General features: G+C 37.5%; 2 protein-coding genes across 4 annotated transcripts in view; one reads left to right on the top strand and one right to left on the bottom strand.

Annotated features, from left to right (window-relative positions):
- Positions 1-21,912, bottom strand: part of LOC125279277 (zinc finger protein GLIS1) — a 97,150-nt gene extending 75,238 nt beyond the window's left edge. For all 3 annotated transcript variants that reach the window (XM_048208770.1, XM_048208772.1, XM_048208773.1), the window contains exons 1-2: positions 21,122-21,912; positions 20,637-20,934 (exon numbers count right to left, since the gene is read on the bottom strand). In XM_048208770.1, the coding sequence (XP_048064727.1) occupies positions 20,637-20,892 (256 nt within the window). In that variant the 5' untranslated portion in view covers positions 20,893-20,934; positions 21,122-21,912. The remainder of the gene's footprint in view (positions 1-20,636; positions 20,935-21,121) is intronic.
- Positions 21,913-21,966: 54 nt separating this feature from the next.
- Positions 21,967-24,721, top strand: dio1 (iodothyronine deiodinase 1). Its single transcript, XM_048208774.1, has 4 exons — positions 21,967-22,576; positions 23,307-23,450; positions 23,610-23,809; positions 24,157-24,721. The coding sequence occupies exons 1-4, from the start codon at positions 22,222-22,224 to the stop codon at positions 24,220-24,222; spliced, it is 765 nt and encodes a 254-aa protein (XP_048064731.1). The 5' UTR covers positions 21,967-22,221; the 3' UTR covers positions 24,223-24,721.
- Positions 24,722-26,420: the final 1,699 nt, after the last annotated feature.

Genomic DNA, 26,420 nt, shown 5'->3' with positions numbered 1-26,420 from the left:
TCATAAAAACACCTTTTAAAAATCTATTGCAAATGTTTTATTGAAATTAAAATCTATTAAATGCAATTAACGAATCATCTAATAAGATTAAATGTAGAGTGTCTGTATAATATGTGTTCTTTTATCAATTTTCAGGGATTGTTTTTTTTTTGTTCCATGGCTCAAGCTAAACAGGCCAATAAGAGATTCATAACTTTATTCATTTTAATTATTCTAATGTCTAATTAAAACATCTACAAATGTATAAAACTGATCAGAGATCTGGTAAAACCTTAGGGTAAAGCCCATAGACACTTGATCAATTGTTCTCAGTGAATCTGCATGATTCATGGGTTCACTTTATCATCGCCCTCTACTGGTGAACCATTGGAATTTCGAACTGTTTCGAAACGTTTCAAAACAGTTATGACGTAACGAAGCCTCGTTTACTGAAATCACGTGACTTTGGCAGTTTGATACACGCTCGAATCACTGATTCGAAACAAAAGATTCATAAAGCTTCGGAGCTTCATGAAGCAGTGTTTCAAAATCGGCCATCACTAGTCTGATGACAACACAGCTGTTTCACGATTGGCCGGATTCACCGCATGACAACGATCACATGTGTTTCCTGTTTATTGTCACGCCTTCAGTTCCACTAATGCTCACAAATCTGTATTTTTATAACAGTTAAAGCTCTATTCATGTAGTCGCTATGCTATATTGTGTCATGTTTATCAAAATAAAACGATAAAAAACGTAGACCCCACTACATTGGTATTTAAATAATATATGCTTATGTTGAACTTTATTCTTGTAAAAACAGACACTGTTAGCAGTAGATAAAGTACTGAATGAAAATGTCTCTGAAACATCTGTGTATTTGTCAAATATTGCATTTATTTCACTTCAGCTGTGATAAAGTATGCAAACATCACTACAAGAAGCAGAAAGTGTCCGACTTCACGTTTCCATTTTCAGCTCCTCCCCGCCTGCACGCGGCCACTCTTGCCGATGTCGAACACACCTTAAGGCAGGAACACACCAAGCCAACGGTCGGCCGTTGGGCAGTTTTTGTTCGTCGGCCGACTAAGTTCTCAGTGTGTTTTGCACCGTCGGCTGAAGTTGGTCCTCGTCTGCTTTTTTCGGTCGATTCGACATGTTGAATCGGCGTCAGAGCTCGTCGGGCCACCTGCTGGTTCGGAAAGGCATTTCATCTTCCGCGGGCGCAGAACGGACATGCTACTTGTCTTTTGGCTGTCGAGAGTTGGTTTGGTGTGTCTCGGTAGGAGTCCACTGGTGCGGAGCGGGCAGAGCAGAGCGAGCGTTTTCAATTAATTCCTATGGAAGTCGAGCTTCACACTCGCGAGATGCATTGTGGGATTGTGAAGCTCGACTTCCATAGGAATTAATTGAAATTGCTCGCTCTGCCCCACGCACTCCACGCCAGTGGACACCTACCGCCAGGGCAACTTTGGACACAGACGCTGCCAACGTGAGCCAACCCTGCAGTCTGCTTTCATCGCCACTAGTTCGGCGGCGTCGGCTTGGTGTGTTCCTGCCTTTATGGCACCACTATCAACGCCTAAATGAATCTACAGCGGTCAGGTGGTATAGGGGCCACGTGGTACACCTGGGAGCTTTCAGAAAACTCCCAGCTTACAAGCTGTAATCACGAGCTCTACGAGGACGTGAATGCTTTTTACAAGCTAGAATCTCGTAACTACAGGAATTACGAAGTGGTGTGAACGCACCTTTATTCCCCGATAACAACCGCTAAAAACAGATAGGCTAAGTCTGTAGCGCTATAGGAATGTTTTTTCCTCGTGGAAGTTTTGCATTTGGTGAGCTAATAAAATATTAAAATGCAGTCAAATCAATTTTTTGTGTAGTTATTTAATTATGTCATCAGGTACCACAGACTCGTTCTCTCGTTTCACACAAACGCAGCTGCTGCCATTTTGTGACTATTGTTTTGTTCACTGTAATGGATTACAAACAGGTAAGTAAACGTACGATTTTAAATCGGTTTCATCTCAGATCAATATCTCTTATCCCCATATATATTTATGTGGCGAAATTCCGTGTAATATGTGGTATGACTGTAATGTTACCGTATCTCTTAAAAGTCTGTCTAGTTTAAACTTGCCGCTTGCTAGCAACTGCTCTCTCCGCGACGGCTTTGCGTCTAAAGAGCTAGTATCAATATTTCATGTCTAATTATTTACTTATGTGGCTGTGTAATAAGCGAGATAATGTACATCCAGCCAGTTGTTATCACAGAATAAACCTCTTCAGGCTGATGCAAGACCTGTCGGGGTTTATTCTAAGCTATCGTATATTCAGTATACAGCATATTAGAATGATTTCTGAAGGATCATGTGACACTGAAGACTGGATTAATGACTGCTGAAAATTAAGCTTTGTCACCACTGGAATAAATTAAATTTAAAAAAAAAAATTTTAAAATAAAAAGCGTATGTTTGGGGAGCATAAGAGACTTCTTTTAATAACATCAAAAAAATCTTACCAACCCCTTCTTTTGAACGAGATTCTTTACAGTCTATATTCGGAATAAGGTGTTTACATGACACAGGCATATTAATATGGAAATATTCTTGTTTAATTAAACAACTGACTGTTCAATATGTATAAGAACTGACATGCAGTTTAGAAATAAGCACAGGGGGCCCCAACACACACATTTCATATTCTCAGAATATTCACAAGGATGCCTATTTTCCACCACCCTCAAACAGCATAGAGTTTCAAACCACACATATCCCTGAACGGAAGTGGGCAAAACAATGTGACTCTTTTTGTTTTGTGGGGTATCGTCCTCACAAACCACAGGATCATTCTAAACTGACCCCCTTTTATAGCTTCCCCACAACTGCTGTCCCACTCAGGCCCCTGGTAACCCGAGAGGGGACAGATCAGCAGACAATATACATCATCACACATCAAACGGGGCCCTCACAATGCAGACGTCCCCAGAGAGGAGAAGAGAGAGTAGGGCATCCGTCAGCACAGGAGCCCCTGGTCAGGAATAACACGCCGGCTGCTGGTTTGAGAAATGAGGGCTGCAAGAACCTAAAAAAGGCAAAGGGAGAGCAGGGGCGGCATGCATAAAAAAGCAGGGCATCATGGGGTGATTTTAATGGAAATTCTTTCAATCTTAGTCCAGCGATAGGGTTTAGGGGAAGGTGGTAAATAAAAGGGTATTTATGCAGACAGCGAGTCATATCCAGCTGAGAAGACTGGCCCACCGTCAGCGTGGTTTAAGAGCAAACCTAATCTTCGGGTCACAGGCCCTGGTGTTTTCTCTGCTTGCTTGATAGCCATCTTTTCTTAACTACTATGTGGTAAACAACGTCATTACAACAAAACGCCTTGAGTTATGGCTCAACTAACAAGTTCATGGTTCGATTCCTGATCCAGAGCTTTGCTAATATATCATAAACATCGCTGAAAGTCAGTTAGCTAGTGTTTTGCGGATCTTTATTCCCTCTCGGGGCTGTAAGCATGACTTAACACCGGCATTTTCACACAACCTGGCATTAGCTATGCGTTTATGAACTATAAATCATATTCATTTCATCCATAGACTTTTCCAAAAAACACTCCAAACCCATAAAGAGTTTGTTTTTCATTTCACTCTGAAAGAGCTTTGAAATGTAAATATTTGTTTCCTTTGCGAGAAAAAAAAAAAAACTCAAGTGTTTTTTCTGAAGCAAAATTTGAGGCGAAATATGAATTCTTGCCATTTTACATCATCGCTAACACAAACATGTTAAAAATGGGTCCATGGTGGGTTCCTACAGCCCTTTTTTTTGTGCTCTTAAACGAGTGAGTTTTGGCCAGCAGTAGTGTAGGCTACATATCCTAATGATTTGCTAGCCAATTATTGGACTTGATTCCTGCTTTCCGAACTCTTGAGACTTGTAGAAAGCTGGCATCTACAAGCCATACAAACGTGAGGTGCAGCTGGTGGTCAATTGGGCATCGCCAGTCTTTCAGCAAGTCTAATAAGCCTTGATGACATACTTCAAACCTAGATATTTTACAGTTTCTAGTGTTGTTCATCCTATAGCTGACCACATTTTGCCTTGGGGGTGATTATATTTGGTCTAAAAGTATGTAATGTATTTACTTTGTGTAGACTGCTGTTTGTTCAGTCAGGGTTGTGTGCATAATTTGATTTTAAAACTAACTTTTCAAGAGTAAAAGAAGGAAAGCACTTATTTCACAATGGAACATCTAGTTAAAAATATTAACTTGGCACACTTAACAGCTTGTACCCTGCAAGCACTCACACATTTCAAATCCATCTCTCAAAGACTCACTCATTTATCATTTTAACAGCTTTTAACATTAAGCGTTCTGGCGTAATGTAAGTTTTATCAAAAAGTACAAGCAAGCAAAACAAATCACTGAGATAATGATGAGAAAGCATTATACAACATCGAAAACATGTATATCGAAAGCTATTACGCAAGTCTTTTTTTTTTTTTTTGCTGGCTTCCCTACATTTCTCTGCCATCAAGTAATCCTCAAAGACAATCCTTCTATTTGTCACTATATCCAAACTATATGGAGTCAATTAAAGCACAAAGTGATCTGAAGATGTGGCTAACCCCATGTAAACAAAGAGAACATATGAAAATACAACTCAAAGTCTTTTTCAAGATGTGTGGTTGGCAGCGATCTGGTGAATTGGAATGAGAAACATGTTTAGAAAGCTCCGTGCTTCCAATCGAAGAAGCATTCACAAAACAGAGGAGGAGGGCGTGGGAGAACCAAAAGTCCTTCGAAATTAAGCTGCGTGTCTAACGTCATTTCTCCCCATATGTTTCACTGATAAGATGTTTGTCAAAACATGTTGTAAAAAGACAGGATTGCTCGTTTAATGACTGATCTGGCATAAATACTGAAGTAAATGTCGAGAGCCATATGGATACAAGTAGTCAAGATCTGGTTGGTTAGTATGTCAGCCCCTGCTGGTAGAGGCTGTAACTACACCATCTGGTTCTAAAAAAAGCACCTTTCTTCATTCAAAGGTTATGGAAGCTTGTTTCTGCCAAAAAATAAAAAAGGTAATCGTGACTTTTCATCTCAAAATTTTGACTTTTCTTTCGAAATTGCGAGTTTACGTCACATAATACTTTTTTCTCAGAATTGTGAGATATGAACTTGCAATAACAAGTTAAAAAGTCAGAACTGTGAGATATAAACTCACAATTCTGCTAAATAAAGTCGTAATTCTGAGAAATAAAGTCAGGATTTTGAGATATAAACTTTTCAACAATTCTGACTTTTTTCCCAGAATTGCAAGATATAAATAGCAATTTCAAGAGAAAATTTTAGAATTGTGAGCTGATTTTTTTTTTTGTCAAGAGTTAGACTACTATTATAAGCCTATATCTCCCAATTCTGAGAAATAAAATCAGAATTGTATGATATTAACAACTGTGATAAAAAAAGTCACAAATGCAAGATATAAACTCACAATTCTGACTTTTTTCTCGCAATTTCTTGTTTATTTCTCAGAATTCTGAAAAAAAAGTCAGAATTTGAGATAAAAAGTCGCAATTACCTTTTGTGTTTTATTTATTTTATTTTTTTAGTGGCAGAAAAGTAGCTCAGTATTGTAACAAAATGTATATATTTTTAAATCCTTCAACATGCCATTTATAGAGCTACAAAAATGACAAAATAATTTAATTTTACAAAACTGAATTTTAGATGTGACACTTACAAAACTGAATTTTTGTGGCATATTTTATAATTTTGAATTACATTTTTTTTTTTTTTTTTTTGAGGTTGTTTCACAGAGCCAGAGAATTTTACTAGCTCTGTGATTGGCTAAAATGCTTAGTCTCAACTTTTGTTATGAATTTTATAATTTTGAATTTTAAGTTTTTATTTCTTCTTTATGCAAAACTATAATCTGAGTATTTACAGCTAATTTCACCTCAAAAAAATTCAGAACAAAAAATACAAATCTATAAAATATCATAAAATTTTGTTAAATGCCACATTTTTACAATTCAAATTTATATATTTTTTTTTAAACTATAAAATAAGCCACAAAAATTTAAATGCTGTTAAATGTCTCACAACAAGAATTCAGAGGTACAAAATTCAAATTCCCATCCATTAACCACGATGAACGGGAATGTTAACTTTCTCCAGCTAATTCTCTTGACGTCATGTATTAACTTGGCTGAAACGTCAATCATTGTAAAGGCTCGCAGACTTGTTATGACAATACAATCCTTTAGGCAGTCCACTGTCTCCACTCTGTAACATCCTTGAAAATAAGTGTGCCGATACTAAAGGGAAACCAGAGCCTCCAGATGAGCGCGAACGTCTCCGGTAAGGCCCGCTCTCATTCGCAAAGTAACCCTGCAGACAGAAGGTATGTGTTAGTCACTGTTTGATTCAGACATATTTTCAATGGAGGCTCATTGAGAAACAGGGTCTGTTTTGACTCGGTCATCTTTGAGAAAGCCTGGTCTTGGAGACTAGCAGCATTTGTAAAAGATTAGCGGGCAAGCTCTCGTCTACTGTGCTCGGGTCAGGTAGAGTGCAGTAAGCAGACAGTTATAATGCTGATATCTCTCCATCTGCAGCGGGCAGGAACATTCTTACAACATGAACGGCCCTGTAATCCAATTAAGCCCTGCAAAAGATGTGACCTTTAGGCATGAATGTTAGGTTTTCAGGTATCCCAAGGCAAGATTTTTGCATCGTAATGCAATTTCTTTGTGTCGCAGATCAGAAAATCCCTTTTGATGAATCTTTCTGCCGCAAGTTCCTGAGCATTAAACTCCCAATCGATCTTTCTGTCAGCGTGGAGAGCAAATATGCTTTGTCATAGCGGGAACAGGCCCAGTTGGGGTGCGTTCGCCGTGTAACACAGCGAAAGCAGATCACTCTGCCTTAACCTATCATTAGCCAAAAGAATAAATGCAAACCAACTGTGCGAGAACAATAAAATAATTTGTCAAGGGAAAAGGGTGCAGATAAATTCTGGGACTCATTTTCCAGCTGGCCTGAGAACTAAAATCGCTGGCCAAGTCCACAGCACCTGGCTGTCAGAGCTTTCATACGGCCTTACTTCATTTCAGTTTTTAAAAAGCAAAGCTGTTAGGTCATTCACAACACAAGCACCTAATTCACTTTTTTTTCCAGTGTTAGTCAACATTTTACTTTTTTAGGGCAAGAATCAAGTAAACAGCAAAAAAACCGGACAAAACGAGAGAGAGCGAGAGAGTCTCGGAACACATACCGTGGCTCCAGCCAGAATTTCTCTCTTTTTCTCCTCTGAATATTCTTGTCAGAAACTGCAAGTGATATATAACAACTGTTTCCTGTTGCCTGTGTCATCTTTTTTCTTTAAATAGGAACCTTGTGAAGTCGGGCGTTGCTTTATGTGTAGATTTAGGAACACTAGCAAATCAGTTATATGGTGAAGCATAGCTTCGTGGACCGGCCCTGCTATAAAGCGCGAACGTGGAGCCAAGGGAAGGCCATAAATGTCAAGCATGGCCTGGACAACAGAGTGACCTGGTTCTGATTAGTCTGAGATTGTTTTCGTTTCCACTTTCTCCACAGAGATATTGAGCACACACACTCATCGCTTACATTTCCATAAGATCCAACAATGTATAACCTCCCTCACATGTGTTAGTTCAATAAGAAACACACGTGCAGGAGACATGAAGGTTACGTGTGACAGATGCGCTCAACAAGTATTCCTCGCTCCGTCACTTACAAATGTGACCTGAAGCTCACCAAGAGTACTGGTTACGTTCCTACCTCTGACTGCCAACAGTAGCGTACCTTAGATATCTTTATAGTCACCATGAAATAAAAACTGACAATTCTTATTTTTTTATAAAACATGCAGTGTGTATTATAAATGATTTATCCGTGCACATCCTTATTTTTTTATTCATGTGCCCTCGTAATCCTTAAAGTCCCTCTGTAGTCAATAATTTTATCCCTTAAAACTCATCTTAGATCACCAAAATGTCATATTTAAACATTTTTTCCTGTGAAAGCCCCGCCTTCACTCAATCACACAAGCTCAGAATACCTGATCCATTCTGACAACTTTACTGCAGTAAACGCTGCTCAATGGCAAGTGGAAATACTAGTTTAATTCAGCCATGTACACTGTAAAACCCGATAAGTTATGGTAACTCAAACCATTTGAGGAAACCGATTGCCGTAAACCATTTAAGTTTTAAAACCAATAGGTATGAGTACTGAGTACTCATATACATTGAGTTAAATTCACTTATATTTTAGTGTTGGTTTAGTCAATCATTAGAGTAAACTCAACTTAAAGATTTTAAGCTTATTTTATTCATTCAGTTTGAATTCAGGTAACAAATCTAATCAGAAACTGATTCAGAAGTAGAAGTGGAAGAGTGAATTATTCAGGGTCGACTACAAGTCTATGTATTAGAATGGTAATGCATTTTATGTATCGCCCTCTACAATGTCAGACACATAATGGTAATTAATATGATTAGACTTTTGCTTGACTATGTTATCAAACAGCTAATAATGTGTTGCTAATGTTACACAAACCATGTTCCCGTTCGCCATCTCAGTCAGCCTTCTGAAAATCAGTATCCTTAGAAATGCTTTGAACAACTTGTTCATCATAACATACAATATAATATACATCATATACATAATTCACCCGCTATAAATGTACCTGATTTTTCATATCAACTGAAAAATATACTGGGATAACCTGGCTTCTCTTGAGAACTCGCAGCATAGTTAAAGGTGCCCTAGAACTTCTTTTTAAAAGATGTAATATAAGTCTAAGGTGTCCCCTGAATGTGTCTGTGAAGTTTCAGCTCAATAGAAAATACCCCATAGTTTTTTTTTAATTCATTTTTTTAACTGCCTATTTTGGGGCATCATTATAGGTTGCGGCCCCTTTAATTCTCGTGCTCCCCCTCCCCCGGAGCTAGCGCTTGCCTTGAACAGCATAAACACAGTTTACACAGCTAATATAACCCTCAAAATGGATCTTTACAAGATGTTCGTCATGCATGCTGCTTGCATACATCGGATCATGTAAGTATAGTATTTATTTGGATGTATTACATTTGATTCTGAATGAGTTTGAGGCTGTCCTCCGTGGCTAAAGCTAACATTACACACTGTTGGAGAGATTTATAAAGAATGAAGATGTGTTTATGCATTATACAGACTGCAAGTGTTTAAAAAAAATGAAAATAACGACGGCTCTTGTCTCCGTGAATACAGTAAGAAACAATGGTAACTTTAACCACATTTAACAGTACATTAGCAACATGCTAACGAAACATTTAGAAAGACAATTTACAAATATCACTAAAAATATCATGATATCATGGATCATGTCAGTTATTATTGCTCCATCTGCCATTTTTCGCTATTGTCCTTGCTTTCTTACCTAGTCTGTTGATTCACCTGTGCAGATCCAGACGTTAATACTGGCTGCCCTTGTATAATGGCTTGATCATGGGCTGGCATATGCAAATATTGGGGGCGTACATATTAATGATCCCGACTGTTACGTAACAGTCTGTGTTATGTTGAGATTCACCTGTTCTTCGGAGGTCTTTTAAACAAATGAGATTTATATAAGAAGGAGGGAACAATGGAGTTTGAAACTCAGTGTATGTCTTTTCCATGTACTGAACTCTTGTTATTCAACTATGCCAATATAAATTCAATATTTAATTTTATTCAACCTTTAATGATATGCTAAAGCTCGCCCGCACATTGACGGGATCGGTTACAAAATTTTTGTGATGTAGAGAACAATGGCAATTTCAAATCACGTTTTGGAGACTGTCTTTGGTAAATTGCAGTTTTAAAGGGAGTATACTCAGCAATGGTGATGACTTTGCACATGGTTTGTCTTAAAGCATATTAAAAGCACCACATAGACAAATAAACAACATTAAAAACTTGATTTTCCCCACGGGGTAATTTGAATTAATTACTTTAATAAAATGAACTTCCCTTCCCACTTGCAATGACTCTTCTCTGATGACATATTTACTGGTGCAAGGGCAGGACAACCCACATGAGTTCGACCAATAGCAAATCACAAAAATCCAATCAACTCCCGATTCCCAATCAAGTCCCGTCCTACATTTGTTCTTGTTCGAGAAGCCGTTTCACAGGGATATACATCACAATAGTGAAGAACAGGCTATCGCAACTTCCCTTTCATGCCGACTTTAAGTGTCTAACGTGATGTACAGTCAAACTGATTTGCACCCAAATGCACTATGAAAGGATTTCTAGAAGTGCACGACTGGTTGAAAGAAAAATTGAGCAGTCTGCCATAATGGGATGTCTTATTTCTCATATTAATGGAACGTTTGACAGTGGAATTAATGCTATGTCAACACTAGAGAAGTATCTTAACTTTTATGGTACATTTGCTACAGCATGATGAGTATGTTCTCATACACATACACACACATGCACATAAAGGGGTGACTCCAATGGAAAGTTTGGCACAGGCCGGGCCCTGGAAAACTCATCTGAGATTGTGGTCAGGGCTTAAAGGGTGAAATAGTGGGGGAAATATTTGTGGTAGGTGATAAGTCAGCAAACTCAGTGCAAATTGTAAAAAGCTGAAGTCAACATTCATTCCTCAAATTCCTCTTATCCTGTTAAAGGGCCGGGACGCATTAGTCTCTCTCCTCTCATGCTCTGCTTTCTCATGAGCTATTGCAACCATATCTCAAATGCTTTATTAGGGATTTTGGTTCTCTTTATACGTTAAACTGTAAAGCCTGTCACACATCCCATGTCTGAATTGCGTATTTATAGTATTTCATAGGCATTCATATTAACTGCACTCACACTGCCCACGTGAACAGCACGGTGCTCCAGCACTGAGAGTATAGTTTTAATGCTGAGACTATGTGGAACTCACATTAAAAATGTACTGTAAACCTATCAATCACAATCTTTTGCAATAAAGGCTTCTATGAAGCAACACAAAAAAATAATGGAGTGAACTAATCAGCATTATCTGAAAAGGGAAAAAAAAAAAAAAAGGATGATGCAAGTTCTGCATGCAGTGACAGGGAGAGATGGGAATCGTAAAGAATTTATTGATCCATTATGAATTCTAACCATGCAATTCCATTTCCAACTGAGGAGAGAATTTCACTAATAAATAAATTCATTTAAATCAGTTCTTTCAAAAGGTTTGTTTACATGTTACACAGATTTTTTAATGCAAGTCCAATAATTGATTAATATTCTAAACATCAAAGCTAAAAACAAACAAAAATGTGATAACATTCATTTAATTATTTTTATATATAAAATACTACTGACAAAATGCATTGTGTATCCTTAACCACAAATAATAATATGAATGACCAGTCAACAACTACATTGATTTACACAGTTAGCTGTAAGCTGTCTGTGTCATTTGAGTCATTTGTGTAATTTGTTTGCAAATCAGACTATATTGGTTGCGCTGTATGTTTTTGATTCACTAAAAAGAACTGGAACATATGAGTAATTTGCTCGGGAACAAGATTACACTGCATAATCTTCCCAACATCTGCCGTAAAGAAATTCAGACAGAACCCAGTCACTGTAGTTATGTTCTATTTTTATTTTTAAACTTCTTCTTCAAGCATTTTCTCTCTATGCGCAGAACACAATGATGCCACCTTAAGGCACAGCACATTAATCGTTGTGCAATTAATTTGTCGTGGGCTACATTCTGTTGTAGCAAATATGAATAAATAGTGCTAGCGCAAAATAAACTCTGTTCTGAATGAGAACTAAATTTGACTTGGTGACAAGTAAAGTTTATAATAATTCCAAATAACAGCTTTCTTTTATGGCCATTAATAAAATAAATACTCAATTTTGTAACATAAAATTCACTTTATTTTCTGTATAGTGATGCAACACATACACTGTCAGTGTGAAAGCACTATGCAGGTCTGCCATTGCTGTGACACTCGACTCGTGCCCTGCAGACACAGTCTGGCCTAAATTTTTTACAAGGCACGTATAGCAATTATTGGTCAAAAGTTCTTGTTTTTCGCATAAAATTTTTCCCATAACATTAAAATGAAGTGAAGGATCAGGAAAAAAACAGATGGGACGGTCTGTGTCGTGGGAAATTGTGTCCTCTTATCGTTCGCCGGCATCTTTTTCTCCAAATATTAACCTGCCAAACTGCTGATTTCAATTTATGCTTTAAATCTGAGTAAACACCCCAGAGCACTGTGTGGAGATGAGACGACAAAATTGTCTGACAGAGAAAAGTTTAATAATGTTCGGTGTTCTTTTAACCTTGCTCTGAGCATGTCTCCCATCCGAGTAATCCAACAGCAGCTTGATGGAAACAGGAAGTAGGAATGCTCAAAGCTTACCGATTCATGACTGCAGACTGTTCTGAAATGCCTGGAAAAAAAAGTTCAGCCCTCAAGGTCAGAAGAATCTGATTGGACTGTCAATGGACAGACAAAAATACGATACGTAGCAGGACAAAATTATTAGGTCAACTCCATGAAGTCTATTATGTCTGGTATTCACAAAAATATTAGCTTTGTTGAAGAAAATGAGGACATAAATGATGTTTTAGTGGTATTTTTTGTGCTCACAGCGAACTGTCGGTTTCAGAATATTTATTAATGTCTGTCAGTTCCTTTTTTTGGCCTTTGAACTGAAAAAGGTCAAGTTTACTTGACACATGCTCAGTTGGGAAATGTTATTTCTGCAAGTGGCTTCACTAGACAAAAAGGCATTGAAAAATAATAAATACACAAAGGTTTTTCATCTTACTAACATTCCCTTCTCAACTATCATTACACACAAACGGCACAAATATATCAAATTTACAGCCATCAACGATACTAAAGATGAATGGCTCCCATCACATAATCCAGATCTGTTCGTAAAAGTGAAGTGTTTTCATTCTAAACAATCTGCATTCAGGGCCCACGTCAGGTTATTAGCCTTCAGAAATCCCTGAGCGTAATGTAATATTACACTCAGTTGGTTCTGGATCACTAGAGGACGAGAGAATAACTAATTCTTCCAGAACCCTGCGCTTTATTAACAACCAGCAATAAAGTATATAAACTGCACTATTAGACTTTATAATGTATTTCATAGTCCTCAAGGGTCATTCCAACCAATCACATCACAGACTGAATGGGCACTGCCCCATGGCAGCTTCCTGGCACGGTGAAACTGCTAAACAACAGAGAGGATATAACCGTGCCTACTGGAATGATTTCTGCTCTCTGCTAATGAAGGAATAAATGTTTGTGCGTTTGTTTTCGACCATTCGGACGAAGCCAGCGCTCGATTGGACGCCCAGACTTGTAAAAACGAAGGTCTAACGACTGGCAGAAAACGTCTTATGAATCTGTCTACATTCACTACGTCCTCTGTGTAAATTAGAGAGTTAGTTTGTACCGAGAATCTGCTGTAATCTTTGTGGTATTTCTCGATATAAAAGAATAATACTTCTTCTAATAAAAGACCCACCAGGGAACTTGGCACTGGGTTCGGTATCCATATTTATGTTCTATTAAACAGGCAAGTGAACTGGGCGGAGCAGAAAAACAGCTGTATTGGTACAAAAACCAGCAGGGTGTCGATTGCCATCCATCACCTTTAACACTAAATCAACAGTGGATCCAAAGGGTCACGGCCACCTAGCCGTCTTGCAGCGTCCCGCTACGGGAAGCAGGGGCCCGCACGTCCGCTTTAAGCACTGCGATCAGCGCCGCCACGGAGCGGATTTTTCTTTGATGAAGCAAACAAGCACGGGGCCAAGAACAGCAAGTGCCACTGTCGAAATGTAAATCAAAAAACCACCCCCGTGCTCGGTCACACGCGCTGAGAAGTCTGGAGACGCAGTTGCTGCCGTCTAAAAATGCATGAGTAATTCGGCCCATGTAGATGTGCGGTTAGCTGTGGCATGTCCCCCTGGCACAGACCAAGAGCGAGTAGCCCCTTCATCTCAGTACGGAGTCAGGGAGACAGAGCGAGTAGGCAAAACAATCAGATCCATTTCACATGAGGCAGGAATTCGACCCCTATATCAAAAAGCAAGAGGGAAAAAAGGTTGGAGAGTGTGGGTGCATTTTTATGAGTGATTCTCAAGACATGGTCCAAGCTAAAAATACACTTTATGATGACACATCGGAGCCAATTTTGTTTTTCCTCCGTTTAAGCCCAGGTCCAGAACACATTTCCTCTGGTATTCCAGCGATATTTCGACACTTATTCAAACCAGATAATATTTTTTTAACAGAATTATTGGTTTGAGGGTTGTATTGGCAGGGCGAGGGTGCCCTTGAAATGAAGGATGATTCAGGCCGTTTCCTTGGCTTAGCATTACGCGTCCCACAAGCATAAATAAAACAAAACTGGACATGAGGTATGACATCACAGGTGCCATAAAAAGCCTAAATTGTAGTCATAACCCAACCAGTAATAAAGGTCGCCGACGTCTGAATGTTTTACCTCAGGATTGATTAAGTACGTTGAGGTTTTACAGATTATTTGAAAAAGTACAATGGAATGATCCCAAACCATAATGATTGAGTGTCAGATGCTGTAATCTTCTAAAACCACAAGAGCATCTTTCATCAAACGCTACTCGATTAGATTCTAAAATGTTTTTCATAACTTTCCTCAGATTATGCCTCATCGACCGCATCTTTCTCTCAAAAATACGTTTGTAAACTCCCAGGCAAATTAAGCTGAATCAACACGTGAGAAAGTCCTCCAGAGACCTGTTTGTGAGAAATGATTCAATGACTTCCATTACAGCTAGCTGGCTCTTAAACTCTTGGTGACTGATGCTGAAAAATGTTCACTTGTTAAAAACGTTTGCTCGGTGATGTCACCGACCAGGATGAAATAGCACTGCACATTGATCATGAGGACTTTGTGAATCAATGGAACAAGCTGCAAACATTACAGTTTCCCCACACATTCAATTTATCCATGCCTCATTCTGATGTCATAGGAGTTCCCCCAAAAGACGTGGGTCGCAGTCGAGTAGGATGTGCGGGAGTGAGAGCACAACGGCACAGAGATCAAGTGTGTAAGTGTAAAAGAGAAAGCCAAAAGACAAGAGAAACGAATGGAAAACGCTGAGGGGAGAGCAGGTAATTGTGCAGTACAAAAAGTCCACAGCAGTTTAGCAGTGATGCAACCACCGACGTCAACATTTTTTTAAACTCGAGTGCAGTCAGCCACAGCAACTAAAACAAAGCATTCTTGTGGACAACACATGTTTACAGAATCCAATAAAGCTAGATGTTGTATATAAATCCCCTAAATGAGAACTGATTATCTGAATCTGATCAATGTGGGGGTTTATAATCATTTCTAATAATTAATAATGGCAGCACCACACATCCTGAGACATACAGAATATCAGCCTAGCAAGCACAGGAAACTTCATCAAGCTAAAGGAATTCAACTTATGAGTACAAATGCCACATTTTAGAGTGACCAAACGGTGCTGAGTTTGTATATGTGTGTGGGAGTAGACCCATTACCATAGAAACCCGAAACACTATAGCAATGACTCCCTTTAGAGTCAATTACTCATTTTTTCATGAGCTGAATCAACACTTCGACGTGGGAGTTTGTCTGTGAATACTAAGTATTACCTTGTGTTCAAAAACACAAGAATAGACAATCACAGCAACACTTACAGTATAATGATCATCTTTTACAGTAAGCTGAAAAATGACCTTGAAGATTTGTTTGAAGATTATTATGACTCATTGCGATGGTAACACTTTAGTATGGGGAACAATTCTCACTTTTTACTAGTTGCTTATTAGCTTGCATATTGGCTGTTTATGCAAGGAATAATTGACGACAGGCTGTTGAATTCTTAAAAAATAATTCACACCCGAGGTGGTAATGTAGCCACGACATGAAGCAGGTGTGCATTATTCTCTAAGAATTCAACGGCCCGGAGTCAATTATTCCGCTTATACTATGGTTACCACACTTCAAGCCACTCTTCCGATGTTATATTTCAAGACATTTGCCAGGTTTTTGTCCTTAAAACACTCTTGTGTGTGGGACTAATTTCTTACGCATCTCATCCCAAGCCTCCGTTGCTAATTCCAAAACATCATTTCAGAACTAGTAATGGAGGCTTGAGCCTTGATAGCAGAATAATACAGTTGATACAGTTATTAACACAGTTGAGAGAGAGAGAGAGAGAGAGAGAGAGAGAGAGAGAGAGAGAGAGAGAGAGAGAGAGAGAGAATAAGCATATGTGAAATAGCTTACCCAAGTCTGTGCGTTTCTCACGGCAGCAATGTCTCTAATAATAGCAAAACTATAAGTTTATCTACCTCAAGAACTGCACAGTTATTACCTCACTGGTGTGAAATGTCATGTACACTGTAAAAAAAAATCCCAGTAAAATTTACGGTAAAAAAACGGCAGCTGTGGTTGCCAGAACTTTACCGTAAAAAATACAGTAGCAACGTAAAAAAAATCTGTTAAATTTACGGTAAAATAACGTATTTCATTAACTGATATAATGTTAATTTACCAACCTAATGAAGTACTAATATCTGTTTTATACCTTTATAATACACTGACAGTCACCAAACACAGTGGTGATAAGAGTCACATGATGAATCAAAGTTCATCACAAGCAGATTTTCCACAAGCTGAGAAGGACAACACTAACATATAGAAGGTGCACACAGTGTCATTCACACACACACTAAACACCATCATGGTAACATGCATGACATTTAAAAAATGCAATAAACATTAATTTAACAACATTAGATGTAACATAAAACCCTAATGTACATAACTGATTAGAAAAAAATTAGAAAAACTAAGAAGAAACAGAGTTATTTCAACGAAAATATATCAAATGTGAAGTGTCACGCAGGGAATTGTGGGAATGTCAATTTACGTTTTTTCACTGTAAATTTTACAATGAATTGTTATTTTTCACTTCCAAAAACTGTGAATTTAACGGTATTTTACCGTAAAATTACATTAAATGTACCGTTAGATCTATTACAGTTCTTCACCGTATATAGTACGGAAACTTTCTGTAAACCAATTGACAGTTTTTCACCGCAGCATTTTTACAGTCTTTTACTGTTAAAATTACTGTCATTTTAAGATGCTAAACTATTTTAATAATTAATTCGTCAGAGCAGCGCTAACAAACCGTTTCTGTGCGAATGCGTGTCTGTACGATACTGTACGTGTGTACGTTTGAAAGAGAGAGAGAGAGCGTGCGAGAAAGTATGCGTTTTCAGGACACAAAACGTATTTTGTGGCAAAACCCATGACAATAATTTGTCATTTTCATCCTATTATTTACTATATTTATTTGCTTGGTCAGTGTCGTTGTGGGTTCTTTGGCAGTTGTAGGCTGTAAGGACCTATTGAAATAACTGAAATCATTTGGCGAATTAATATGGAACTGTAATGCGGTCAAGACCTGCCTAGAACTACTTTAGTGTGCATTTCCTTGAAAATAATTGCACACCTTTAAAACGTTGGTCAACCCATCAGATTCGAGCATTCAACAGCCCCATAGTATAATAGTAATTAATGCCTTACTCATGACCATATTCTACATCCCTAAATCCTACCCCACACCTAAACAACCACTACAACAACTACCTTACTAACTATTAACAAGCAGTAAATTAAGAGTTTATTGAGGCAAAAGTTGTAGTTAATAGTGAATATGTGTTCCCCAAACCAAAGTGTTACCATTGTGATGACTAAGAGCACTCCAGCTCAGAAAATAGAAATGTGAAAAAATTATCCGATTATATTTACCAATGCACCGCAAATCAGTAACTGAGTTATCCAGGAGACAAAAAGCCAAAGAACAAGTTAATTAGCCATGTTAGAGAGATTTTGTCCCATCGGACTAGCGCTGCGTTCTTAGGATGTTCATCATGTACATGTGTGAAACCTTGCCAACTCACTGGTTCCATGGCCACAACTTTTTAATAACTATAACTAATTGTATAACATGAATGCTTCTGTAATAAAGGCAGGTAACTTTATCTTGCTTGATAGAATATCAACACAAATTTTTGTAGAAATGGCAAGCTGCTACAAAAGAGTTAAATAATTAAAATAAGTGTCTTGGAAGCATAAATGAGTTATAAACCATATACGGGTTTCAGCAAAAATCAACATGCAATCAACTTTTGTTATGTGCTTGATTACAAATTTGTAAGGTTTACGACTTTTACTAGAAAGTGAATACATATGGTGCAAAAATGGCATATTTGTATACTGTAAATTAGAATCCTGATAAATCTGTAAAGAGAATTATATATAGGGTAATTATAAATCTGACTGGCCTGCAGGAAAAAAATGCCCAGAAAATTAACTACAGCACTACTTTCCTTCTAAAAAAAAAAAAAAAAAACTGTGCAAGAATAATTAGGGGAAAAGAAAATGCTTCTTCAGAAAGAAAAAACCCCCCACCATTCTCAAAAATATATATATAAAAAAAGACTTTATAAGGTAGGGTTAAATATTTTTACATTTTCTGCCACATCACTTCATTTTCTGTACAATCAAGCATGTTCTGCCACTGCAGCTGAAATGAAATGAGAACCTGATCAAAGATTATTTTTAACGGATTAAATCTTGTCAAGTTACAGCCTATGCTCACAACAGACTGTCACACATGAATGCAGAATCATATAATCAATTCTAAATTTAAAAAAAATAATAATCGTCAAACATTTTTAAAAAATCATTTCACACGTGAAACGAGTAATATCTCAAACACGTTCTCTGAAACATGTCAACAAGATCACGCAACACACTATACATGCTTACTTCAAAACATTTCACAAAAGTCTCATTCCATTCCATAAAGTATGATGCTTAAATAGGCACATCTAAAACATCAGTGTTCCCATCTGTCAAATGCATCTGATAGACATTGAAATGATTCACTTTGGATGGGGGAGAACAGTGGAACCAAGTCTCATAAATGCTGAGACACATTCAAGAAACATTTGGTTCGAATTTGTCAGGCAAACATCATAATCAAACCCTCTGAGTCTCTTTTGTGACAAGGTATGATTACTAATATAAGTCAAATTTGTATAATCATAAGCTGAAGTAAGCGGTTAACTGTGTCAGCCCCCGCAATCCCACGCCATTGTAGCATCATCTAAACAGGGTGACCACCCTAGTCCAATACCAGAGAGCCCTGTTTCTGAGGGATGCATGGCTCAACATTGCTTGCATTAAGAGTGTCACACAAATCTAAACACATTTGCACTAAAACACACATATGCATGCATATTCTGAAGAGCATAATCAATAGAATGTGTGTTCCTTCTACAAAGAAAACTAGCAAGTATTAAGATGATTTTAGGACTAAATGAACAAGGTTTCTGTATGTTTTGAACACACTGATCTCCCAATGCAATACCATGCATGATGGTATTTACGTAATGCACCCAAAAATGTAAATTCTGTTGTCATTTCCTCACCCTCATGTGGTATATGTAAACTTGTAAGACTTTCTTTCATCATAGAACACAGAAAGAGATGTTAGGGAGAATGACAGTCTCAGTCACCATTCACTTTTATTTTATGTAAAAAAGATTCAATGACAGTGAATGGTGACTGAAACTGTAAATCCCTAACGCGTTTGTGTTCCACAGAAGTAGGAAAGTTACGTTTGGAACAATATGAGGATGAGAATTATGACATGATTTTACTTTGTGGGTGAACTCTCTCTTTAAGTAGGTAATAATAAATTAATGTAGGCTATTTCGCGATCGAGTATTTTATCACGTGAAAAAAAAAAGATTGCGCGTGAGTTTATTATTGCTTCGACAGTCTGAAAATGATATTTTTTGTTATTTAATAGTTTTTTTTAAAGGTCGCATTGCTATCCGCGATACATTTAACACACTTCAAGACACGATAATCTCTAGCTATGAGGAATTGTCCCAAAATGTGTCTACAAGACGATGTTCTATGCAGTTTTACGGTTGCGCTTAGCCTATAGCCTATTGTAAATTACGCCCACATATTATTACGCACTCTAATATATGACCATATATCAATGTCAGTTTGAAACAGAGAACGTCAAGGTAATGTAAAGAAAAAAGTGTCTGATTTTCAATTACTATATGGTTGTTATGCAAAAAAAATTAAATGAATACATCCATACAAATTGTATATAACATATAATTAGCCTAATGTCTAATCTATTTAGTAGGCTGTAATCTATTTATGTTTTTATTAAATATTTAAGCCTATTATAAATGCTTTTTTTTTTTTTTTTTTTTTTTTTTAAATATAGCCGTCAAAGGTTTTCAAAAACTAAAAGCTTTTGGCTTTGTTGTGCAGATTGACATTTGACATCTGTGTTCAATTAGCCTAGACGTTAAAGTCGATATAAACTAAATTTATTTCATTGCTTTATTGCTATTTTATATTTGCATTCTTAATTATGCTCAACAACGGCTGATTTGATTTTAATCCATGTAGATTAAGACTGCAATCCCAATAAAATAATAATAATAATAATAATAAAATAGCCTATGCGTAAAAGTCGATAAAATACGCTCACATACCATCTCCAGGTGACATGGTGAAACAGTGAAGTTTGGACGTGTGATGCGCGTGGAGTTTGAGATCTTCAGACCCGCAGCGCATCTGTATCGAGGCGGGATTCGGGATACCGCCGTCAGAAGAGACGCGTTTCGGGCAGATGTCTGTTTTACTGCTGAACATGGAGAAAGTCAGCTCGGTGAAATCTGTTTGATGACTGACCATCCCAAAGAGCGCTGCAGGTTTCTGCATCTGGACCTCTGACTTCCAAGTGTGCATGTCAGTCCACGTACAATAATAGTCCTTTATCGTTTCTTTTACCTGTGGGATGAAGGATCACACCATGAACTTGAGCTTGAATTGAAGGAACAAACTCTTATAGCTCTCAAATGACTTTGAAGCAACATGATAAACAAATAGCCAATAAACCTTTAGCTATGACACAGTAGCCTAAAACACAATGAATAATTTAATGTTTTTATATGTTGTAGTAGATTGTAAAACATACCTATTTAAACCGTCCAAAGCAAGAAAGAGAGGATATTTTGATTGAATGTTGACTGTCAACTTCTGCGTCCAACAGGCTGTTAAATGTGTTCTTACCGACCGCATCCTCTCTCCAGTTTCAGCTGCAATTTTATGAGTTTTCTATAGCATCAATTCTGAAAACCAAAACATGCGTCTATGCTTTGATTGACAGTTCGGAGGGCCAATGAATATACACCGCTGAAAGGGGAGGGACCAATCAGAAACAAACTGGATGGATGCGATGTGAATGGTGAAATTGATCTCGAGCCACCAAGCTGGGAATAATAATTTGCATTTACACAACTAAAACAAATCTTTATAATTTATAAGATGCTATGACATAGATTAGATCCATCACCACACAGGATTATGTTATAGACAAAACAAGATCAAGAATAGGCAGATCAATATTTCATTGGCGAATTACAGGGAGGACGATGTGGCAGTGACGAAAAAATATATATAGCTTTTATTTTTATGATTTTCTGTTTAAAGGATAAGACAAAAAGACAAAAATAATCAAACATGTCAACAGTGACATCTTATGGACGTTTTTAGAAACTAACATTGGAGCTTTTTATATATTAATGTATAACTGTGGTATTTATGGTGTTTTATTTTTATTGAAAATAGATCAATATGATCCTACTACTACAATAGAAGGTTTTTGTTTACATGTACGTGATCAACAAGAGCTAAGTGAAGTTAAGAATCCTACTATGGCGAAGGTGGCTCATGAATATTAATTACGTAACGCGACGTTTGTCCGGTAGAACCAACTGTTTTGCTGAAGTGTTCGTAGGTAATTAATTAGTCGGCTGGCGAATCAACGAATATGAGAAAGGCTTATGAAAAATATGAATGAATAATAAGTTAGAGGAAGGTTACTAAGCAACGCCAGCTTGTCCTAATTAATAATCATGAGCGAAGCCTTTAGTCTAGTGGGATTCGATCCTGAATTCTGGCGTTTTGTTTTAGAGGGTGGTACGCTTTTGCTACGCTAGCAAAGTTTGATGTGGTTGTCGTTTATGTAACTTCGTGTTGACACCACGACGTGTGGACTAATACGTCGTTCTCACGATGGGGACCACAGTGGGATACGCGCTGAGAAAAGTTTCTGTTTATGTTTCAGCTGTGGCCATGATATTGTTTGCGATCGTGCAAATATCGCTGTTGAAACTCCTGTCAATCTTTTCCCCGGGGCTGATGAAGAAAATCCATCTAAAAATGGGAGAGAAGTCTACGATGACTCAAAATCCCAAATTCAAATATGAAGACTGGGGTCCATCCTTCTTTTCTCCGGTGTTCATTAAAACCGTGATCTCAGTGAACTGGTGCTCGCTGGGCCTGGAAGCGTTTGAGGGGTACGCAGCTCCAGACACAGCCTTATTCACTCTGGACGGACAGAAAACGAGCATTCATCGTTTTCTTAAAGGTACAGTAAATACATTTTTTTAAAAATATATATATTTTTATTATTATTAATAAAAAATATTATTTCTACAAGAGGTGCAACTAATAAAAATTGCACAGTACCAAAAAGGAAAACAAAATTTGCAAGGTACAAGGTTCAAGGTACACAAGGTCAGCCTGCCAGCTGAACTGAAAATGCAAACAGAGTTAAACATTTTTCAAAGAAATTTTAAAAAGTGGTTAAAAAAAACAACAGCAGGTTTGTGAACACTGATGGTCATGCACAGTCTCAGCTTTTTTATTATTGAGATATATATATATATATATATATATATATATATATATATATATATATATATATATATAATATATAATTTTTTTGTTTGTTTGTTTTTTTTGTGATTATTGTTTAACTGTTGTTAAAAAAAAGCCTAACCAGGGACTGGGGCTGCAAATTAGCCTGTATGTGGATCATCGGCTGCTTGAAATTGTAGCAATGTTATACTGCTTTGTCCCTGATAAATAAACTAATAAAATAAAATAAATAAATTGGAATAATTAAACTGTCTGCACCGTTTCTAAGGATCTATTACACAAATATAGTAATTAATTAATGTATAATAATTATTATTATTATCTAAAAATTAATCTGACTGCTTAGTCCTAAGGTTATGTTCCAATATTTTTTATTTATGAATTGTTATTATAGAGCCTTATTATTGATGCAGTCTGTTCTGTTGGGTTCTTCACAGGTAGCCGTCCACTGGTTCTGAGTTTTGGAAGTTGCACATGACCCCCGTTTCTCTACAAACTTGATGAGTTTAAACAGCTTGTCAAGGACTTTAGTGATGTGACAGATTTCCTCGTTGTTTACCTTGCTGAGGCTCATGCAACTGGTAAAGACAATAATATTTCAATAAATTTGATGTGACAATAACAATATGTTTTGTTGTAACCTCTGCCCGGATGCACTGTAGAGGCATTCACATGCAGAGAATTGATTGAGAGATAAATGTTATGCAATAAGCAAAATGCTTCTGTTTTTTTTTTTTTAGATGGTTGGGCCTTTGTAAACAATGTCGATATCAGTGTGCACAAAAACTTGGAGGAGAGACTGGCTGCGGCCCGAACCCTGGTCAAAGAAGACCCTCTCTGCCCTGTGGTCGTGGACGAGATGACCAACGTCACTGCCAGCAAATACGGAGCCCTGCCTGAGCGACTCTATGTCATTCAGAGTGGGAAAGTTCTCTATCAGGTGAGCGTTTTGCAATGCGGAGAAGCTTCAAACTGCACACAGTACAGGAAATACCTCCAAAACTTCATAACAGCTCTCGTGAGAGCAGTAGAGAGTTGTGAGTGAAACCTTTAGAACATTTTAACCTTGGCCAGAGACTTTTACACACACTCTTCCTCTTGCAGTAAGAGATTTCACGAGTTTATAGAGGTGAAAGGTTTGGAATGAGTTGAACGGCATGGGGCAAAGGGTTTTATAGTCGCTTTGGTCTGCTATTTTGCTTTTGTTGCATTTTTGAGTGCCAGTGTCTAAATATATTCATCAGGAAGTCCACAGTATTTCACACGCATTTTCATTCTTCCTAACAGGGTGGCATCGGACCTTGGGGGTACAACCCTGAAGAGGTTCGAAAAGTTCTGGAGAAAATTAAATAAAGGAGGGAAAAGAGTTCATATCTGTGACTGCATTTATATATTTGAAATTCTAGTACCTCAACTCATTTTCTGAGTCCCTGTGTTTGCTTGTGACAGATACAGAATAAACCAGCTGGTCTCTGTAACTTGATGTTTCAAACACAGGGGGATGTAAAATGTAAGAGACCGTATCATTAATATATTTTTTTTTTATGGAATATATAACCTGTCTGTATACCAAAATATTTTGTTAAACATTTGATTTTTTTTCTGCTTTATTGCAAATACTTGAATATCATACCAGCATTGTAATTCAAAGACCATATAAATGTCCGTCAGCAGAGATTGTAAAGGGCATCTGTGCTTTTCTAATTGTTTTTCTGAACTTGTGACTGTAAATGATGCTTACAGGGTAAAACAGTGTGAACTGTAAAATGATGATTCAGTCGCTTGTTCTAAATATGATTAAGGAGCACAGACTTTTCAACAACTATTCAAATAAAAAGTCATATATATCATATATCATTATATAATGCATGACTGCTTCATTTCATATCAGTGTTGTGTGCTTGTCCTTCAGTGAAAAGCATATCTTGAACTGTAACAAGTCATGGAAGGATAGTTTGCATTTTGAAGCAGGTATGAACATGTTGCACACTGCAGTCACTGAACCTATTAAAGACAGAACAGCTTCACAAAAAAGGTAGCTGAAGGTATACACTTAATCGTAACTTTTCATCCAGTAGATCTCATCAAACTGATTGCAGATAAATCTATTATTGACCTGCTATTCAAATGACTGCTAGTAATAATAATCCTAGTCTACATTTGGACACTGCTATTCTACAGTACATGTAAATATGAAATCTGATGCCATCTACTACTGACTATGATTACAAGTAGCAGTCAGTATGTGGTGGTATGTCCACCAGCTGCTTTAAGTTGTACAGTGCATCTCATCCTCATGGACTGCACCAGATTTGCCAGTTCTTGCGTGAGATGTTACTCCATTCTTACACCAAGTTCGCAAACACATCTGAGGGGACATGTTACACATGGCTTGGCACTGCAAGTAAGATCAGCTGTCTTTTCTCTCTGCCTGTAGCACTGTCTTTGGCGTCTTACATTACAGACACTGCAGTTTATTGCTCTGTTCACATCTGCAGTCCTCATGCGTCTCTGCAGCAGGACTATGGCATGTTCATGCTGGAGAGCAGGGACCCTGGGCAGCTTTCCCCTTTTTTTCAGTCAGAAGAAAGGTCTCTTTAGTGTCCTAAGTTATTGGAAGTGTGACTTTAATTCTAATCTATGGACTATAAACTGTAATACAGGCTTCAGCAATTGAACTAGATATTCATGAATGACAAACACCATTCTTTAGCCCCAATGACCTGAACCTTATGATTGCACTTGTACTTTGGACTCATGTCACATGATGTATTTGGCAGTCAGGATCCTGTTGTGGTTCCTCACTGACTCCAGTATGATTTTTATATATACAGGTGCTGGTCATATAATTAGAATATCGTGAAAAAGTCCATTTTTTTATTGTAAATTATTTTAAAAAATGAAACTTTCATTTATACTAGATTCCCTACATGTAAAGTAAAACATTTCAAAAGTTTTTTTTTTTTTTTAATTTGTTGATTAGAGCGTACAGCTAATGAAAGTCCAAATTCCAGTATCTCAAAATATTAGAATATTTACATTTGAGTTTCATTAAATGACCATCCCTACAGTATAAATTCCGGGTATCTCTTTTCTTTGAAACCACACTAATAGGGAAGACTGCTGACTTGGCAATGGTCCAGGAGACAATCATTGACACCCTCCACAAAGAGAGTAAGCGACAGGTCATTACTGAATGGGGTGGCTGTTTACAGAGTGATGTATCAAAGCATATTAAATGCAAAGTTGACTAGAAGGAAGAAATTGGGTAGGCAAAGGTGCACAAGCAACAGGGATGACCACAAGCTTGAGAATACTGTCAAGTAAAGCCGATTCAAACACTTGGGAGAGCTTCACAATGAGTCAAATGAAGCCGGAGTCAGCGCATCAAGAGTCACCACACTCAGACATCTTCAGGAAAAGGACTACCAAGCCACTTCTGAAACGGAAACAACGTCAGAAGCATCTTACTTTGGCTAAGGAGAAAAAGAACTGGACTGTGAACAGTGGTCAAAAGTCCTCTTTTCAGATAAAAGTAAATTTTGCATTTC

The sequence above is a fragment of the Megalobrama amblycephala genome, linkage group LG12 (genome assembly GCF_018812025.1).
Source record: "Megalobrama amblycephala isolate DHTTF-2021 linkage group LG12, ASM1881202v1, whole genome shotgun sequence".
Lineage (NCBI taxonomy): Eukaryota > Metazoa > Chordata > Actinopteri > Cypriniformes > Xenocyprididae > Megalobrama > Megalobrama amblycephala.
This window is presented reverse-complemented; position numbering and strand designations above follow the sequence as displayed.